Here is a 20,424-nt window from a genome sequence, read left to right on the forward strand (position 1 = left end):
AGAAGGCTCCATCCAGTATAGGAAAAAGCCTCCGTTAGAGGAACAGATCCACAAGATTCAACCAACAGCACTTAACAAGTACTCAAGGCATGTAACATTCTTGTAAGACAGAACCCCCATGTAAGCCATCATGCTTACGTTCTTATAAATAAATTCTACTTTTGTTTAGGGAAAAAAAATATCCTTTTCCCCCTCACAACCAGCCTCACCTGCTGACTATTCTGACAAACTACCATCCATAACAAAGCCTTCTTTTAGTACTAGTTAAGCTGAAGAGATCTAAGGTAAAAAGCCTTTGATGGCAGTGAAAACTTTAAGGGGAGGCAGCAATATACAGGTCATACAAACAAAACAGGGAAGGTGTTCACGAGATATGAGCTGAGGTAAAGTAGAGAAGAGCTGAAGCTCTGCGTGAGTGGAAATAAAAGGATCATTGGTTGTGACCAGAGTCCTCCTGAGGTAAAAAGTTTAACGTAACGTAAGGAGTGGCTGAACTAAAGGTCCAAATGCAAAGGTTTTTAAAGCAGCAAATCATTTCAGGGTGAGTATCAAAAATAAGCAAATTGTTACACTATCTCTCACTGGTGGTAGCACAGTCAGGAGGCGTGGACTGCTAAGAAACTACATGACCACCACCACCCTTTTTTAACCACAGCACAGCAGAAAGTTTTCTGGTGACCACCAACTCCAACAGCCACCTTATACCCATGGAATAGTTCCTATTCTTTACACCTTCCCACTTGAATAGTTTCGGTCAGTATAACTTAATACATGTTTTTTGAATGCCAATACTGTGCTAGGTGCTGTACATGAATAAAAACAAACAGGACCCACTGTCCAACAACAATAAACAAGCAGAGATTCATGAGAGTTGCACGGAGAGTGATCCCATGCAGTGAGGGCAGGTGATCCCATCTTTTTATTTCATTTCCCCTGGGCCTCCCTGGTGGCCCTTTCCTTCTCTTTTTTGCCCTTGCCTCTTTCGCTTATTTTTTTGGCTCCTCCTCCTCCTCACCACCTCCCCTTCCTCCTGCCTGGCTCATCTGATGGCAACTCTCTCTTTGCCACCTCCCCCCTGCTGTGGACCAACCCAGCCCAGCAGAGCAAAGAGACGCAGAGGACTCTTCTGAGGAAAAGGCAGCCAGCGAACCTGACCCAGATCCACCGCCAGTGGCAGAGGCACTGCAGGGGGAGACAGTCTCTGAAGGCTCAGACATAGACTCGCAGCCAGGTCCCAGCACATCAGTCCCTCAGCTTCCCAGCCCTGGGCTGGCAACAGGGAGTTAGGCACCAGCCAGCTCTCCCCCCTCATCACCAGAGCCTCGAGAGCGCCGTCAGAGGAGGGCAAGGAAAGCCCTCCAAGCCAGAAGGCGCAGTGCCAGGCTAGCAGCACAGCACCGACCCAGCATCAGCAGTGATGATGAGTTTTGCAGGAGCAGGACTGAGACAGCTGGCAGGTGCAGGATGCAGCACAGGTGGCTGGGCAGCGTGAGGCTTAAAAGCAGCAGAGAAGGGAGTGGCTGTGTGGAAGCAATGCGTTTGCTTACTACTGACCTTGCTGTTGTGTTTGGAACGGAGTCCCTTGTTTCTGACCTTGGCCTATTATTGTGGACTTGACTCTGGAATACCCCCTTTGGACTAGGAGCTGTGATTGTTGTCTAATCTGTGCCTGAACCTTGGGACCGTGATTCGTCTTGCTCTCACAACTAGGGAGCTTCCCCTGCCTGCAGTCTGTGAGTCAGGACACGCCCCCCCTTCATTGCTACCCTTGCAGTGGCTCCTCCTACTATTGCACCTGGCAGAGGCACCTTCCAGCCGCTCCTGCTGAGTTCAACTGTTTTTTTTACGAGGTTGCTAAGGCTCTCTCAGAATCGTGGCTGAGATCTCATGATGCAATGTGGAGAAATCTTGGATTTTCCCCTTAGAAGTTAACTTTGGCAGTTTGGAAACCCTTTATGGACTATCTGCGAGAGACAAAGAAAAATGAATTAATGATTTGTGGTTTTGATTTTTAAGAATAAGGATCTTGGATATCAAGATGATGAGATACAGAAAAAAGGTATTAATTAGACAACAAGCTGATTTATACTAAAGGAGGAAGTTTTTGTTGTAGATGAAAAACTGTAATGGGTTAACAATATGCTTATTATGCTTTTTACTGGTTTTTTTTTTACTTTGTAGATTGATGTAGACCATTGTTGGCTCTCTGTAGTTGAGTTTTTGTTGTTTTACTTTCTTTCTTTTGCTCTATCTTTTAACTTTTTCATTAAAAAAGAAGTTAGTTTTTTAACAGTTTTAGCAGTTTTTCAAATTCCACTAAACTTTTTAAATTTTATTTTGTGCAAACCTGGGGATGCCCCGTGTTTATACAAACATTCCCCAGTGTGTAGGTTTTTTAATTCACATTCCATGGCAAGGTTCAGAATTGATTATATAAAAAAAGCAAGCATGGTACAATGGTTAGAGTATTGGACCAGGATGTGAAAGTCCAGGTTCAATCCTCACTCTGCCAGGGAAGCTTGCTTGGTGACCTTGAGCCAGTCACTCTCACACCTTGGGTTGCCTGATGACATCCCCCCCCCAAAAAAAAACAGGACGGGGCCCTGGCACTTAACCTACATTTATACCTTCCGGCCCCAGTGTGATGATGTCACTTCCAGAAGTGACATCATCGCTGGTATGTAAGAGGCTGGGTGGACAGGCAGCTCCGGCTGCTCCCCAGGCATACAACAGGCCAAGCAGTCAGGTGAGTGGACCAGTCACTCCTTGGGCAAACAGCAGGCCAGGTTGTCAGGCGGGCTGCTCCCTGGGTGCACAACAGGTCAGGCGAGTGGGCTGATTGCTCCCCCAGTGCACAGCAGGCTGGGCTAGCAGACCGATCGCTCCCCTGGTCCGTAAGAGGCTGGTCAGCCCGGAGTTCAGATGTCCGTTTTTTTAACTCTGTTTTCTCTAGACAGTCTGACAAAAAAACTGGACTATCCAATTGTTGGATGGTGTGTATTAAGCGTGACTGCACCAGCTTAAGGAGGATCCACAAAGAGTCCACACCTTGTTTGTTTAGTAAAGGTGTATAATACAATTTATTTATAGGTGGATTAAGAGCAATATATACAAGTTTACAGTCCAGAGAGACAAAGTACTTCGCCTACACCTGGACTTGCAAGAAGCCCCAACCATACTGTACATAGTAGCTATATATACATGTAGACACCCAATCAGATACATGCATGAGTTTAGCTGAGTCATTCACTTCATGGTCTCCTGACACTTAAGTTAACCATCTGACTCTCTGTCACCTGATGTGTCTACCTGTCATACTGATCGTTCTGATCTAAAGCCTCTGCACACTGGCTTTTGACACTTAGATATCAACACCAATAACAACAACAACATTCGATTTATACACCACCCTTCAGGACAACTTAATGCCCACTCAGAGTGGTTTACAAAGTATGTCATTATTATCCCCACAATAAAACACCTTGTGAGGTGGGCAGGGCTGAGAGAGCTCTGAGAGAGCGGTGACTGACCCAAGGTCACCCAGCTGGCTTCAAGTGGAGGAGTGGGGAATCAAACCCGGTTCTCCGGATTGGAGTCCTGCTGCTCTTAACCACTACACCAAACTGGCTCTGGAAAACTGGACACCTAGCAACCCTACTCTCACCCTAACCTAAAATGGAAGGGCTGAGAATTATGTAAGCCACCTTGGGCCCCCATTGGGGAGAAAAATAGAATATAAATGAAGTAAACAAAATAAATATTTATTTAGACATTCGATTTAATGCACTGTAAAATTTATCCTCAACTGCTAAGCAATCATTTTTCCTCTACTAGACACAAGGTAGTAGAAATGCCTATTCTCACTATAAGTTGAATGGACAGCTGCTTCCTAAAATGCCCTTTATTAGGACATTCTTTAAATAAAATTTATCAGTGAATGCAAAGCCTTTGGTGGGAAGGCTGAGAAAACAGACAAAATGTTATGATTCCCTCTCACCAGCAGATGTCAGTATAAATCCAGGTCACAGCAGAGGACCAAACTAGAGATGAGAGGTAGAAAACCTTATCAGGTTTGTAGTTAGAGGTGTTTACAATTCTTTTGAGTTGTACTCTCACTGGCTAGCGACAGTGCCAGAATAAAAGCTATATTTCACACTGTGTGTGCAATCCCCTATTCAAAAACACTTGAAAAGTTATTTCTAAATTCAGCCGTCACTATATCACATCCTTTCTTTGAGGGCCGTATTTTGTACCATCTGCATCTGGTTTCTTAATGGATTTGTGAGATCATTTCCTTGCCATATAATATGGCACAACTAGGAGCCCACTGTACTCTCGAGAGAAAGTTTGGTGGAAGCACATGTGCCTTTGTTCCTAACTAAACTCAAGACTGCATTATCTCGTTCCACATCCCGATCCCTGTTCCACATTATCTCGTTCCACATCCCGATAGTGTTAGAATACGCACACTTTGCTATCTGTTTGTTTGTTCTATACCTTTACCTGGGGCAACAGAGACAACGTCTCTAGTGCCAAAAGCCACGATGACTCCGTTGAAGCTGATTCATGCTAACTGAGAATCCTATTGGCTCCGGGCGCCTCTCCATAGCTGCCCAGCTGCCTTTCACTCAAATGCTTGGAAGTCCGCTAGGAGAACGCAGATCATGGTTTATAATTAACACAATTAAAAATAGCATTTGAATAAACTGTATGCAGCAAACGGGGCAGGGAAGCTGCTGTGTGACAGCCATCCTAGAGGAAGCACAGGAGAAGCGTCATCAACATCTAAAACAGTCAACAGAGCTGCTCCCCCCCCCCCAAAGGCAAGTACTTTTTAAGGTTGTTTACAAATTGATATGCGCAGAGTTCGTTGGGTGGTTACAATGTTTATTGCGTGAGCTGTTGAACAACAAGTGCATCTGCACGCCATCTTGTGTTTTTTGTTGCTGATATGGTCATGCAGAAAGATCCAGCTATAGAATTGCAAGTGGTTGTCGTTTGGGTCACATAACATACCCCTGGATAAAACTCAACACAAGAGCGATGTTTAAGGGCTCCAGAAGAGGGGGACATTTCTGCTGAGCTGAAATATACTTTTAAAAAATGTTGAGCATTCCGAACAGGTGCTTATCCAGAATTTGGACATTCGAATGTATCTCGTGAATGCCTAAAAACTACTTTTAATATTTCTCATCAAAAACAAAACATTGTGTGAATGTCCCAAAATATTTAGGACTGAAATCTATATCGTAGTAGTGTACTAAGGGTTTTTGTGGTAGAGTTGATGGCTCTGACAAAAGGATGGGGAAGACAGAAGGTTGCTAGCTGACGTTGATAGAGCAATTAATAGAGGAGAAAGTCAGGGAAAAGGACTAAGGGGAATAGAGCAGGGGTGGGATGAGATATTAAAACACCCCTGGAGCTGCCTGAATCAAGCAGTCTCTGTGGCAGGGGTGGTCTTACCTATGGGGTAGCCTGGGCAATTGCCCAGGGCCCTGTGTTTAGCGAGGGGTGATAGAAAATGGTGGTGGAAAGTAAAGACAAAATGCAAACTGTGGTTGCATTTTGTCACAGGGACATACACTGTGAATAGGTAAAGGTAGTCCCCTTTGCAAGCACTGAATCATTACTGACCCATGGGGTGGACGTCGCATTATGATGTTTTCTTGGCAGACTTTTGTTATGGAGTGGTTTGCCATTGCCTTCCCCAGTCATCTATACTTTACCCCCAGGAAACTGGGTACTCATTTTACCGACCTTGGAAGGATGGAAGACTGAGAGTGGAACTACAAGTGACAAAAGGCACAGATTGGACACTAGTCAGCTTCCCTCAAGTTTTGATGGGAAATGTAGGCATCCTAGTCTTGCAGCTTGGCTCTCCGACTGCTGTCCAATGGACTTTTCAACTGTCACTTGTCCAACATTCCGCCGAGCTGCCTACATTTCCCGCCAAAACTTGAGGGAAGCTGACAAGGGTCCAACCTATGCTTTTTGTCACTTGTGGTTCCTCTGAGTCAACTCTGAGCCGGCTACCTGAACCCGGTTTCCACCAGGATCGAACTCAGGTCATGAGCTGAGCTTGGACTGCAGTACTGCAGCTTACCACTCTGCGCCACGGGGCTCCAGAGACCCACGGCACAGAGTGGTAAGCTGCAGTACTGCAGTCCAAGCTCAGCTTATGACCTGAGTTTATCTCAAGGTTGACTCAGCCTTCCATCTTTCCGAGGTCAGTAAAATGAGTACCCAGTTTCATGGGGGTAAAGTGTAGATGACTGGGGAAGGTAATGGCAAACCATCCCGTAAAAAGTCTGCCAAGAAAATGTCGTGATGTGACGTCCCTCCATGGGTCAGTAATGACTCAGTGCTTGCACAGAGGACTACCTTTACTTTTACGCTGTGAATATTGGGTGGTTTATTCTTGTTCAGAGTGGGCCAAGTAGGAGTAAATTGGGTGTGAGGAGCCCAATCTCTGACTTTTTCTCAGGGTACAAGAATTACTAAGACTGCCCCTGCCCTGTGGAGCTGGTGACAGCCAATGAAAGGTGCAGATGAGGAAATTAACTTTTTGTTTAGCCTTTGAAAGGAGGAATGGTCTTCAGGTATAACATAATGGAAACGAAATGATTAAAAACAAGAAGCTCAGACTGGTTTCTAACAATTACCCACCACTGTACCATTTTCCTGGTGTTCTATATACTTAACACATGCAACTCATATTATCTCAGTGTTTATTTTTAGTAAGAGACAATGGGCTTTGAGTACTTGATATTCTTGTGAAATTTATGTTCCCCGTTTCCCCAGCTGGAAGCTTCAGGGATAATTTTGTGCAGGGTTGATTTCCTGGTAAAAAGAGAGAGGTAAAAACTTTTGTTCAGCAGTTCCAGCACAAGTCACATATGCATTATTTATATAAACAAGGGGTATGCACAGAAGGCATTTTTTTAGGGGGGGGGCCTACTCAGGTATGCCAGAGAGGGCCAAATCAGAGAATGGTTTTTAGGTAGGTTTGAGGTCTTCTGCATCTCTCAATTAAACACTGACTGGGAGTATTTGGGATTAGGAAGGGGATGGAAAGAGAGGTCAGAAAAACACCAGTTATCTTAGAACTTAATCCCATTTTTTCCTGGCACATTCAGTTCTTTATGTTTCCCTTCAAGCTGACTCCCAGAAATGTCCAGCTATCTCCTAAGAGTAGCAAAACATTGTCACCCTTTCTGGGGACACGGGGGGCTTTTATTTATCTGCTAGTGCTCAAGTAGCCCAAAACCTGCAGGAAATTGGTGCCCAGCCCATAAGACTCCTTGTTCATCACCCACCTTGCCCAACACTTGAAACCACAAAGACTACCACAATGGAGATTCTCCAGTCCACATCCATGCTTCGAACCAACATGGCCAGTCATATCACATGAACCAATGGTAAGCGAGAGAGAAGTTGGGTTTTCATCTAAAGTAAACTTGAATTTGTGTAACATATAAGGAGACCAAATGATGAAAAAGACAAAGATGGTTGTTGTAGGTTTTCCGGGCTGTATTGCCTTGGTCTTGGCATTGTAGTTCCTGACGTTTCGCCAGCAGCTGTCAGGAACTACAATGCCAAGACCACGGCAATACAGCCCGGAAAACCCACAACAACCATCGTTCTCTGGCCGTGAAAGCCTTCGACAATACAAAAAGACAAAGGTTTGGAGTAGTGGGATTTGGTGGGAACTTTTCAGCCTTGTTGAAAGCATACGTTTCATGCTGAAGACATTCTTGGGAAAACACTCAACATCATGCTAATGAAATGTTTCTAGACCCAGAGATTTCAAAATCTAGGCCGCTCAAACACTCCTCAGATAGTCATCCTAAATAATGATACTTAGAACTGATAGAGCTTTCCTGCGGCCAAAGCAATGCAGACAAATTTCTTCAGCTATTTTAATAATAATAATAACAACAACAACAACAACATTTGATTTATATACCGCCCTTCAGGACAACTTAATGCCCACTCAGAACGGTTTACAAAGTATGTCATTATTATCCCCACAACAAAACACCTTGTGAGGTGGGTGAGGCTGAGAGCGCTCTGAGAGAGCTGTGACTGTCCCAAGGTCACCCAGCTGGCTTCAAGTGGAGGAGTGGGGAAGCAAACCCGGCTCTCCAGATTAGAGTCCCACACTCTTAACCACTACACCAAACTGGCTTTTCCATACAGATGGTCAGTATATTAACCTCGTATTGTAGATGGCCCTCTGACCCCGGAAGAGCCAGAAACTGGCTGAGCCAAGATTGATCAAGTAACTAAAAGGTTGAGGAAAAACGGTAATGAACCAGTGAGGGAGGATATAAATTTAATAAATGACACTTGAAATAGCATAAAAATATAGGAAACGTAATACGTTAACAAAACCTCCCCAAGCAGTTCAGATAACAGCATACTAAATCATTGCACAACTGACCACCAAACACCAAATATTGGCAAGATATTGCATTCATCTGTGGGAGAAAATTTCTCAAGGGATCTGTGTGTACACATATAAAATGATTATATAAACATATGTATCCTGCTAATTAGGTAAAGCAGTGTACCATCTGAAAAGTAAATACACATTTACAAAGAATTAAAAACATTTTTTAAAACTAAAATTAAGTTCATTAAAATTAAATAAATAACGTACCGGTGGTAGAATTTGTGTCTTCCTATAAACAAAGTCTTCAGAACAGCTCCACACAGTCTATACTAATTCCTTGAAATCTATAAAATTTATTAATAGATTGAATGAAACCCAAACCAAATAATAATATTTATATTTTTTCATAAAATAATCCAAACACCTGATCAGCATTACAATTCTCTCACTATAAATACATAGTTAACCTTTCACAAACAGTGCTTCAATGGATGATGAAGCAAAATTTCCAAACTTTGCATGTTCGTTCACTGAGGCTAAACTAGAGACACCTGTGTATGAGATCATCCAACCGTAATTAGTCCTTGAGTGCTAGAAATCTCAATTTTTTTCTTAAAGTGAAAGAAACAACCATGCAGGTTCACACACTGAATAGAAGGACTGAGGGCAGAGGTTACTTGATGGACTTCCAATCAGTCTAATATAAGCCAAAACATATTACTGTCTTTAAGACCTAGTGAGTCTCTTTTCTTCGGTAGGTAATGTAACTGAAATCTTTAGACAACATTTTTCCACACTCCAGAATCACAACTCGTTTTCTGTGCAATTCAAAGTCCAAAATTTTTAACCAGCTTTGCACTCTTCTTGTTCATATAAAGTCTTTATGTCTACAAATTCCTGTTCTAATCACTCTTCTTGTTATTTCAATGTATATTAAATAAATGGGAATCTTACTGCATAGATCACCTTCCGGATATTCCAATTAATGAAGGACTTGATAGAATCGTTCTTAGTATTAGAGGAGTCGTAGAAGGAACTTATTTTTAAACAGTTATCACATATGCTACAACTCCCACAAAGAAAATTCCCATGAGAGACTTCACCACCTAAAACAACAAATCTTGCAAGAGGTAGAAGTTTATGTTTCCTGTGAACTAACAGAATGACTAAAAGTGAATGTAGATTTCAGTCTACACGGAGGAATATCACCCCAAAGATACCAGTATTTATAAATAGTAGTTCCCCTAATATGATCATAAATTGTGCCATAAATTAAAGATATAACCAATTATCTTCATTTCCCTTCTCTTTTATGAGGAATCAGTAGCGATGTCCTATCAATATTTTTGGCTTTTTACAAAGCCTGTTTTATTACCTTGGATGAATATCATCATAGCTTGAAATTGTTTTGTAAGAATAATTCCGTAAGAATATATTGCCTGTCTGTAGAAATCGGGATTAGTTCTGTAATTCCTCCTATGTCTTAGCAACTGGGAATTTGGCAAATAAGAATTGAAACTATCACACAATTTTAAAAGGAATTGGAATCAGTAGGTACCAAGATACTAAGGCCTCCTCTCTTAATTACATTTAGTAAATTAATCCTAAATGTATCAAACATTATCTCAAATTCAATAGTTTTGTGAATATCATTTACAAATTGCAATAAGGATTCCTCTGAACGTCTCCATAGTATAAAAATACATTCGTGTTCTCCAAATACACATTATTTTCATGACGGATGTATCTGTTTTCCAATATAACCATAAACAAGTTTGGCAGTTCCAGGTCAGATTTATAAGACTGATGAGAGCCAAGCTACAAGTGACGCCTGACACAAGTTGGACACTTGTCAGCTTCCCTCAAGTTTTGGTGGGAAATGTAGGCATCCTGGTCTTGCAGCTGTAATGGAGAGCCAAGCTGTAAAACCAGGACGCCTACATTTCCCATCAAAACTTGAGAGAAGCTGACAAGTGTCCAACCTGTGTAAGGCATCACTTGTAGCTTGGCTCTGAACCACAGCTTCCTAGTTCCCACCTTCGGCTACTATACCAGCTGCTAGGACATGGGCTTTTTAGAAGAACCCAGCTTAGTGCCCTTGTGTAGAGAGAAATGCATCTTTTTGTATGCACCCTATAAGGATCAGCAGGGCAGCAAAGTCACTCGGTAATGGAGAGGCGTCTTCTTTAGCCCAAGCATTTTGACATGCTCACACCCCCTTTTAAAGCCCCCCCACCTCCTCTCCAGTGTTGGTTCTCCAGTGTTCTGCACAAGCTCACACTGCAAAGTTTCCCTTCTCATCTATGAAGTCATAACTCTGGATCCTCCTCTTCCTATCATCTGGCTCCAATGCCATGTGATTTCCTGTTACAGGGTTGCAGTCCAATGGTTCCCAATCCTGCTACCTGAGCATCAAAGGTGAGTCCCATTTAGAGAGTTGCATCGTTTGCAGGGAAGAGTGTGATGGGTGCAGGAGCTTTGCGGGCTCGTGTGTGCGAGAGAAGAAAAATAACAAAACTTACACTCAGAGCCAAGCTACAAGTGACGCCTGACACAGGTTGGACACATGTCTGCTTCCCTCAAGTTTTGATGGGAAATGTAGGCATCCTGGTCTTGCAGCTGTAATGGAGAGCCAAGCTGTAAAACCAGGATGCCTACATTTCCCATCAAAACTTGAGGGAAGCTGACAAGTGTCCAACCTGTATAAGGCGTCACTTGTAGCTTGGCTCTCAGAGGCTTGGCTTAGGTTTAGAAAAGAAATGAGAGTTAGTCTTTCTCTTCCAACAAGTCCTGCATCTGGAAAGACTGAAAACTACTGCACTGTACTTTAACAACTTACTCCAGAATGTCATTACAGGACAGAAACACCTCGTGTGCAAATCACCCTGAGTGTTAAAAGCACAGGGAGTCCATCATGGCTCTAGGCAAGATTTAAAAAGTGGAGTTTCTTTTTACAATGGATCAGTAGAGAAGCAGTGTGGTGTAGTGGTTAAAGTCTCGGACAAGGATCTGGGAAACCCAGGTTTTAACCTCCACTCTGCTGTGGAAGTTTACTGGGTGACTTTGGGCCAGTTACACACTCTCAGCTTAACCTACCTCACAGGGTTGTTGTAACGATAAGATGTAGGAGGAAGAGAACAATGTAAACTGCTTAGGGAGAAATGTGGGGTATAAATGGAATACGTAAATAAATCAGTAGGGCTTTCTTTTTGTAGCTGCCAAAAGCCCACATCCTTTCACTCTGGCTGTTACTCTACCTAGTCTCCCTTCAGTACTGACCCCCACCTACCTTGGTTCTGGTCTTTGTCAAATTTCTACCCTCCTGTTTGTGACGCAGCTTTTTAGAGGCAAGTAATTAGTGGGTGCATCTGTTATTGTGATCTTGGCTGGAGTAGGTAGAAGGCATGCTGCTATCGCTGTGATCAATCAGTGGCTCTCTTTTCCAGATTTCTCTTTCCCTTGATACCAAGCCTTCATTGCTTCCAATTTCTTTAAAATCACACACATTCTTTAAATGCTGCCGCACGGAACCTCCTCGTAAATATAATTCATAGGACTAAAATATTAAGGATTCAAGCAATTATTCAGAGGCAGCAAGATTCAAGTTGTAAGAAAGAAATCAAGCAGCGGCTCGTTTTTTATCTAAAGAGACAGGCTGCCTGTACTTTCCAGATTTATAGCAGAGAACTGCTTAACCAGAAAGATGGAAATCAAAACAAGATTATTAATAATACAGCACAGGAGTTTCTCATGTTACATCACTTTCCCATACTTCAGGTGTGGGCAATTCCCATCAGTGTTGAAGTGATTCCCATCCTAGGTCAGTCTGACCGGGGTAACCATTATTCTCACCTGTAGGTGAGGTAGCTGTAGACAGGATTCTTTTGACGTCCTGGGGGCTTTGATTGTGGGTGCGAAGGCATGCGGCTGTCTGCATTTCACCCAGTCTGTGCAAATGATCTTTGCTTCCTGATCTTTGCTTAATGTACACATCAAAAAGTTACACTTCAGCTGAAAGTCACAGCTCCCAGGATGAAAAAGGAAAGGGCCATGGCCGAGTGCTTTGTACGGGAGGTCCCCGGTTCATTCCCCGGCATTTCCACTTAAAGGATGGAGCAGGTGATGTAAAAGACCTCAACCCCAGAGAACAGCTACCTCAGTGACAATACCAACTTGGATAGATCAAGAGTCTGGCTTGCATGAACACCTGAAGCTAAATTATACTTGGTCCATCAAGGTCAGTATTGCCCACTCAGACCGGCAGCTGCTCTCCAGGCCCCAGGGTCTCAGGTAGTCTTTCACGTTACCTCTTGCCTGGTTCTTCTAAATGGAGACGCTGGAGATTGAACCTGGGATGCCTGCATGCCAAGCCTCTACCGCTGAGCCACGGCCCCTCAGCTCAAGAGAAGCCATTTCATGTGTGACCTTCAGCCCTCCTGGAAGGTAGATACAGGGGCGGCGGGCCTATTGAGGCCAGGTAGGCGGTGGCCGCAGGCACGGGGTGCCGGAGGGAGCGCCGGAGGAGGCTCGGCGGGCGGGAGCGCGCGCCACAAAGCACCAGCCTCCTATCCCTCCCACCCCGCGTCGCTGCCGCCGCCAGCACAAGCCCCTGGCCAGGCGCAGCCACCGTGGGCAGGCATCTGCGACGGTGCAGGCAACCGAGCGGGAGAGCTCGGAGGCCGCCCGCCGCAGCAATTGGGCCGGCGCCGGCGCGTGCGCTCCCGTGATAACGTCACACGTGACGTCATCACGCAGGCCGGTGCGCGCACGCGCTCGTGCGCGCGTGGGGGCGCCCGGCTGGCCGCGAGCGAGGTAAACCCTTGCTCCGCCCCTGGGTAGATACCATCATATTCCACTCCCTTAGTGGCTCTGCCTGCGCCGTACAGGGAAAGTAGAGTCTATTGAATATGTTCTGCTGCGCTGCTCATTCTACAATAATATCTGATCTCACCATATAGCTCCAATCTTGTCAACTTTACCAGTTGACATTATGAACAACATTACGTCTCCCTCCTTCTTACAGACTCTTCCCAGGAGATAACTAACAATAGCCGTTTTCACACGGCCAGGCGCTGGGAAGATCGCACCGAACTCATGCCATAAAAGCATCTTCCTAGAGCAATTTCTCAGCACGATCCCGTTTAATGGCCCTTTTTCTGACGTTATCGGGCCATTAAAGGGGATCGTGTTTTGAGATCATGCTGGGAAGACACTTCATGCTGTGAGTTTGTGCGATCTCCCGGGGCGCGTGTGAAAACGGCCAATGTTGCCAAACGTTGCCTTTGGGCGTGTGGGATATGCAAGTGGTTGACTGAGCCTCAGTAATTTATTTCCTTGTTAGAGGAAGGTATCATTTCTCTGTTCCCCCCCCCACAACCTGTGCCCACTCTTCTGTGCTCATCGCGCTGCATGTGCCCTCCCTATTCTTATTTTTATTGTTTTTTTAAAAATTTTCTTCTTCTATTTATTATTTTATTATTGCTGACTCTTTGGAGCTGATTCTGTATTAAAATAAATTGATGATGATGATGATTATCAGCCACCCATTGTTAAAATATTTAAACCAAGTTAATGTTTTGTCCAGAAATGTGGTATAAATTAGCATAGGGGCCAAAAGCTTCAGCAATGTACCAAAGACTTGGGCCGTTTCCACACGTCTTACCTGCCCATGGAACATCGCGCAAAAGACCCGGAAGACAACATCTTCTCGTGCAAAATTGCACCAGGAAGATGCTGTTATCTGGGAGTTTTGTGCAAAATTGCGCAAAACTCCCAGATAACAGCATCTTCCTGGCGCAATTTCACGTGAAAAGACGCTGTCTTCCGGGCCTTTTGTGCGATGTTCCGCAGGCAGGTAAGACGTGTGGAAACGGCCTTGGTTACACTGCGGGCTGTGTGTACTTGCAAATAGAAAAGGCAAGGAAACTGAACTCAGATGAAACATGTTCTGGCACCAAGAAATGCAGAATTCTGCAACCTCTGTGATGATACAAATTGAGGGATTTAACCCAGTTTCTATTTTGCAGAATTTATTCTGGGTTTGTACAGGGAGGGGGCCAGGATCAACACAGCATTACAGCCTTCCCGCCAACCACCGCGAACTTAACTCAGCATCTGCCCTATCAGTCAGCTTTTCCCACAAAATTTCAAGAACAATAAACTTCTAAACTTTACAATGACTAACTTGCTTTAATAAAAAAAGAGCTGCGATGTCCAGGGAGTTGACTTTATTCCCCAAACCCCATGTTGGACTCCTACAGAATTGGGTCATATTTGCAAATATTCAGTATCTGGTCAACTCTCCATTCACCCTCCATTCACATTTTGAATGAGGGCCAAGCTAAAAATGACGAATTACACTCGAATGACACGTGATTGCGTGGAGTGCAAGTGGAGCGCAAGTGAACAGGGAGGAATATATGTGAGTCTGTTCACTTGCCATTCAGTTGTAATTCGTCACTTCTAGCTTGGCCCTGAGACATTTCAAATGCAAAAATTAAAACTTACATTTTGAATGAGAAACATTTCACTAGATTTTGAAAGTGTTTCAGATTAATTGGCACATTTGGATAATTTTTTAGCAGGCTTCAAATATATATCCGCCCTTCATCTGATGGTATCAAATACTAATTCCCCACTGCATGGTAGCTATAAAAAGTATCCAGATAGCAGATCCAGCCAGATCTTCAATACTTTTGCATGACAAGCTTCACATACAGACAAATGTGACATACTGAGAGATTCTGAAACCATTTTCAAGGAAGCCTTTGAATCCTTTGGAAGCTTATTAGAAATTTCTTAATGAAAAGATCACTAATTGTGGAGAAGCTTTCCTACCTACTTATCTTCCCCCATAATCCATAGCCACAAGTGTTCGTTCAAGGCCCTGCCACACTGGGAAATGATGAAACTCAGCAGTACCCCCCCCAATACACATGTAAACTAGCTGGGCCCCCTCAAACATGCCCCTGAATCTTTTGTCCTATGCAGAGTTTCGTGGCCAATGTGCAACGCTTCCCTGGCAGACAAATCAACATGGAAAGCGTTCCTGAGATGCAGAATGTTTGAAAACACTGCAGAGCCCCCTTGCCTATCAGCTAGCAGTGCTGTCTTATGCTAATGCCATTGGTCTACAATGCCATTGGGCCACGCAGCTAAGAAAACATAAGTGCTGTTAGGTTTTCTTAAGAAAAGAAATTAATTTTTACTGTGGCCCACCGAAATTTTGTTTCTGGGGGTCAATGAATTCTCAAGATAGTGGGGGTCTGCAGTGGCAGAGGGAAACTAGTGGGTATTATGACTAGAGATGGGCACGAACAGCAATATGAACTAAAAAAAAGCCATAAACAGCCCAATCTGTTGTTCGTGAACAAGCTGTTTGTGAGGCCCCATTTTAAACGAACAGGTGGTCGTTGCAAGCCTCGTTCATTGCTTTTTGTTGCTGTTCGTCAAGCCAGACAGTCTGGCACCTGCAATCAATTCCCTTGGCAACCAGAGGCAGGGACTCCAGGAACTCTGTCTGAACTCCTGCTGTTGCCTTGGAAACCCCAATCTAAGCCCAATTTAGCTTGATAAGCAGGTCTTCTTTTCAAGTGTGGAGCTCCAAATTTGTTACAAGGAAGTAAAGAGCAGGGGGGAGGGGGGCTCCCAGCTCTGGTTTTGCAGACAGAGAGGGAGAGACAGGTGCTGTTGGCATTTTGAGAGAGAGACAGGGAGAGTGCATTGGAGCTTGAATTTTCTTTGTGTGTGGTGGGATAGGGATCTACCTCTTTAAGTTCCAGGGCTGCTGCCAGGCTCTGAGCCAAGCTATTATTTATTACTAGTACCTTTCCTGCTGCCTGCTCAGGTAAGGTTTCTGGGAGTGGTACAGTAGGGATCTACCCCTTCAGGTTCCAGGGCTGCTGCCAGGCTCTGGGGCCAAGCTATTATTTATTATTGGTACACTTCCTGCTGCCTGCTCAGATAGGGTTTCTGGGAGTGGTGTGGGAGGGATCTTGATGGCTGGAGGAGAGCCTGCTGGCCCCCATGAACAACGAACAACGAACATGTTCATGAACAGGTCATGTTGATCAATGTTCGTTGTTCATTGTTCGTGGATGGCAATGAACACCATGTTCATTTTTTCTGTTCGTGCCATGTCTAATCATGACCTCCTCTTTAGGAAACTTCAGGGCCCTTACATTTTCAGAATGTGGCTGAATTCTGGCTACGACATGCCACCAGGGGTGGATTAGGATGTTAAGATAGCCCAAGAGCCAGCTGAGCCATGTGACCCTCGTAGCGCTGGCAGCACTGCAGGGACTGTTTGTCTCGAATCCCAGCTGTGACAGTGATGACAGCAGAGGTAGGCTAACCCTGAAGTTCAAAGCTGTGGAGCTGCCAGTGCTGCAGAAGCCATTAGACTCAATTCTTTTAGTGGCCCTTCAGTGCAGCGGCTCACAGGGAGTTTTCCTGGGGAAGTTAAAAGGCCAGTCCACCTTTGCACCTCAGCTGTCAAATCTTGTTGTCCAAGTTCATTGGCTGTCAAAATAATAAGCACCCAGAGTGTATCTGGCAACCAGTATTCAGAAAATATCTGGATAATTGGACATAAAATTTACAGCGCTCAAGAATCTATTTGCGCTCCCTGGTTTCCATCACTAGGTTGTCACAGCTCACCCTGTATATCTCAGCTGGTTTCCTGGTGCTGCAGGATGTCCCAGAACCGCCCGTTTCCTCCAGCTTGCTATAACACTCCACCTTTTCATACTTCCTTAGAGAGCTTCTTTTCCCAAACCGTGCTCTGAATCCAGTCTGAATCCTGCTTCCTCTCACACATCTCAGGCTTAATAATGAATTACGACCATGGGAAGAAGTAGGGTGAGATTTCATCTATTTCACTGCATCATTTAGCTTGCCGCTGCAAGGATGAACTAGTTGATCCCTGGTGGCTTGACCTTCGTGATAATTTGATTGATTATTTTTAGTGCATTACGCTACACTTAGCCTACTTGACTGTAACAGGGCTGTAGGCTTATGATTTACGAGAGACATCTGGGATTCCACCGGGTAGCATACATATTGTGTCAGGGCTATCTGAGAAGCCTCCATTGATCCATCGCAATACCCAGCAAACCAATGGAGTGTCAAATTCCAATCAGCTTCAATTCACAAACCCTAATTGAACAGGTGGCTGGACAGTTCTGGAGCGGGCTGGATCTCCAACTGTGGGAACAAAATCAGAAACAGCTGATACACTTTCTGTCCTCACCTCCCACCAACAGACAGTTTCCATATTGTTAGTAACAACCGGCAAGAGAGACAGTAATTGTTCCCACCTACCCGAAGGTGGGAAAACCTCCTGTAGCCCCATGTGGCTGACAGACAGTCATTTCAGATTTCAGCAGACAGGCAAAGAGATCTTTCCCCAAATCCCTTTTCTTCCGTAGAGCCTTTGGCTGAACCCCGAAGTGTCAGAGCGAACGATACATGGGAGAAACATGAAGAGACACCTGGTAGGTTTTCCCCTGAAAAGAAACATCAATGGCTGCAGTTGGGAGTAGAAAAGCGACAGGGTGGAGCTGCTTAACTTTTACCCTCCTTAACATTTTCGTCTGCTCAAACTCACCCTTCCCAAGCTGCTTTTCTTGCCTTAGAGGAAAAGATACAACAATTTCATTTTTTCCTCCAAGGAAAAACAGCTGCACTTTTCGAGCAAGAGAAAGATGACTCAGCCCGGCCCTCTCATATCTACCCGGGATTACTCATTGAGCTCATGGTCAGGGGGGAGGGGGGCAAGTTTTCCTACTTGGAGAGTTCTGACCAGATAAAGACTGTACCTTTCAGACTATAATTACAAGTTTGTACACCCCCCAGCTTGCCTCTGTGCTGGGAAGGGAGACCAAGTTCAAGCCTTCAACCTCCACTTGGGCTGTTTCTACATATCCTTATAGAGGTAGTTCACTTGCAGAATGCTGGTGGCTTTTCCCCAGGATTCTAGACATCCTTGCTTGCAAAACGTTTGTAGGCTGCCTAGTTTCTGGGGTTTTGGCACCTTTTCTGGGACCGTACTTTCCCTGGTCTTTTCTTTTGCCGTGGGCTAACGGAGCACTTCTTCTGCATTCTTGTGCATATGAATGGTTAAAGCTCTCTGAGGAATCCTCCAATCACAGCCCAGCTCCTCTCTCGAAGCTCTCAGCATGCAATCGCGCATGTGCAGAGCAAAAAAACATTTGAAAGGGTGGTGGGCGATGATGACAAGAGTGCCCGACCTCGCCTCTAAAACAGCTTTTTCTATGAGCTGTGGAGGCTGCCTGCGACCTCAAAGCATGAGGTAAGCACTTTGGGGGAGTGTGTGTGGAGGCAGAGTTTTCAGAGTGACTCAGCAAAATACACACCAAAAGCAGGCAAAAGGAAGGGAACGACTGGCTGTGTGGAAACAGTCTTGGTCAACAGAATCAGGATCCCTGCTTTATTATTAGCATTTGAAAGATGTTATTTTTAAAGGACTCCTCTTTTCTCCTTTAAAATGCTGATAGCGCAGCAGGGAAGCTGGCTTGGAACCCTGAAAATGAATGGAGGACGAGGGATTAAACCTGCTCTCCTTTTACAGCTCTAAGACAAACTGAAGCTACACAAGCATGCTGTTGGCACCTGATGGACACCTTCATCTCGTCTGTTTGAGCCTTGCTCTTCTGTTACACTTGACTGGACTTTTGCACATCTGTTCAATGGAGCTGAAGCAGCCTGCCTCACATTGTCTTGGGGGGGGGCGCCCTTGAAAGGCATGAGAACCAAGGAAAGTGTTTGTCCACTGCATTCTACAGTCATCTTCTAAGATTTCCTCTCAGCTGTGATGCTGCTGCTAGATCAGCCACAAAGCAGAGTGGTTAATGTAGCTAACGAAAGAGTGGCAGTGGAAGAAAATGGCTGCCCCCAGCAGTCACTGTTTGGCAGTGCACAATTTCACTACAGCTGGGCCTTCCTGGAACTTTTACAGGTATATGCTAAAAATACCTGTAGAGAGTAAGGTTGTCACAGGATTGAACTCAGAGGCAGGTTTAGTGACACTGGGGCCCTGGGCAAAAGTCCAGGATGGAGCACACCGTTGGTCCCCATGAGGGCCAAGCAAGGGGTGGCCCTCTCCCTGTGTGAGGTAGGCAAGAAGCCAACTGTCTAGCCCAGATGGGATGGCTGTGGGTGACAACAAGAGCTCAGGCAGCTACCCCTGTGGCTCATCGGCTACGACTGCTCCTGACATAACATTTGAAAAGATAGACCAAAATTCTCTTAATTTAAGCGTATTCCCCAGGAGACCATAAACAACCCAGTCTCAAGGCTGAGACCTACTTTAATAGGTCAGCTTTTCAGGCAGCTCCACTTTCGCATCCAAAGAGCAGACAGCCTTTTTAACCCAACCATTTTCTCCAGGGATTTACAAACAACCGTGAATCAAATAACGGTGGCATTTTACAATCATGTATGAAAAGACCTGTGCATTGCCACAGGACTTGGCTCCAAACCCAATGCAATTGGATGGGACAGAGGGATTTTGCATAGTGCAATGGGATCATTTAAAATGCGAATTTTTCAACATGCAAGCAACTGAGCAAAGACCAATCCCGGCTTAGTGTCAGTTCACATAATCATGCAGAAGTCAGCAAGCTGACATCTTGAGTAGCTCTGTACATGATGAATGGGTCATGGGATTCCTGAAGCAATGCATCTCCAGTCACTACTTTGCTTGAACCTGGGCAAATCCATTAAAAATATCAAACCTGGTTGGTGAACACATTGAAAAAAATGGTCCCTTTTTCAGATCAGGGCTGGCAGCAACAGCCAGTGGGGCAAAGAATTTTAGAAAGCTAACCCAGAAGTCACCCCATGTAATGGGAGTTCCTGCCTCATTCAAGGCCCCAGGTTCAAATCGCAGCACTTCCCAAGTCAATGATCTGGCAGGAGATGATGCGAAAGACCTCTGCCCGAGACCCCAGAGATCTGCTCTCAATCCAAGTAGAGAGTAGTGACTCTGATGGACCAAGGGTCTGATT

General features: G+C 44.8%; 1 protein-coding gene across 3 annotated transcripts in view; it reads left to right on the top strand.

Moving 5' to 3' along the window:
• Window positions 1-1,928: 1,928 nt before the first annotated feature.
• Window positions 1,929-20,424, top strand: part of LOC129332325 (dual specificity protein phosphatase 13-like) — a 33,417-nt gene continuing 14,921 nt past the window's right edge. The window contains exon 1 of one of the 3 annotated variants that reach the window (XM_054983364.1): window positions 1,929-2,059. Coding sequence is in view for 1 of the 3 variants with exons in the window: in XM_054983362.1 (XP_054839337.1) it covers window positions 4,711-4,823 (113 nt within the window). In the remaining 2 variants the exon portion in view is untranslated. Of the gene's footprint in view, window positions 2,060-4,687; window positions 4,824-10,772; window positions 10,814-20,424 lie in introns of those variants that run through there. The other 2 variants (XM_054983362.1, XM_054983363.1) reach the window with 2 other exon arrangements.

This window comes from Eublepharis macularius, chromosome 6 (genome assembly GCF_028583425.1).
Source record: "Eublepharis macularius isolate TG4126 chromosome 6, MPM_Emac_v1.0, whole genome shotgun sequence".
NCBI classification, from domain to species: Eukaryota; Metazoa; Chordata; class Lepidosauria; order Squamata; family Eublepharidae; genus Eublepharis; species Eublepharis macularius.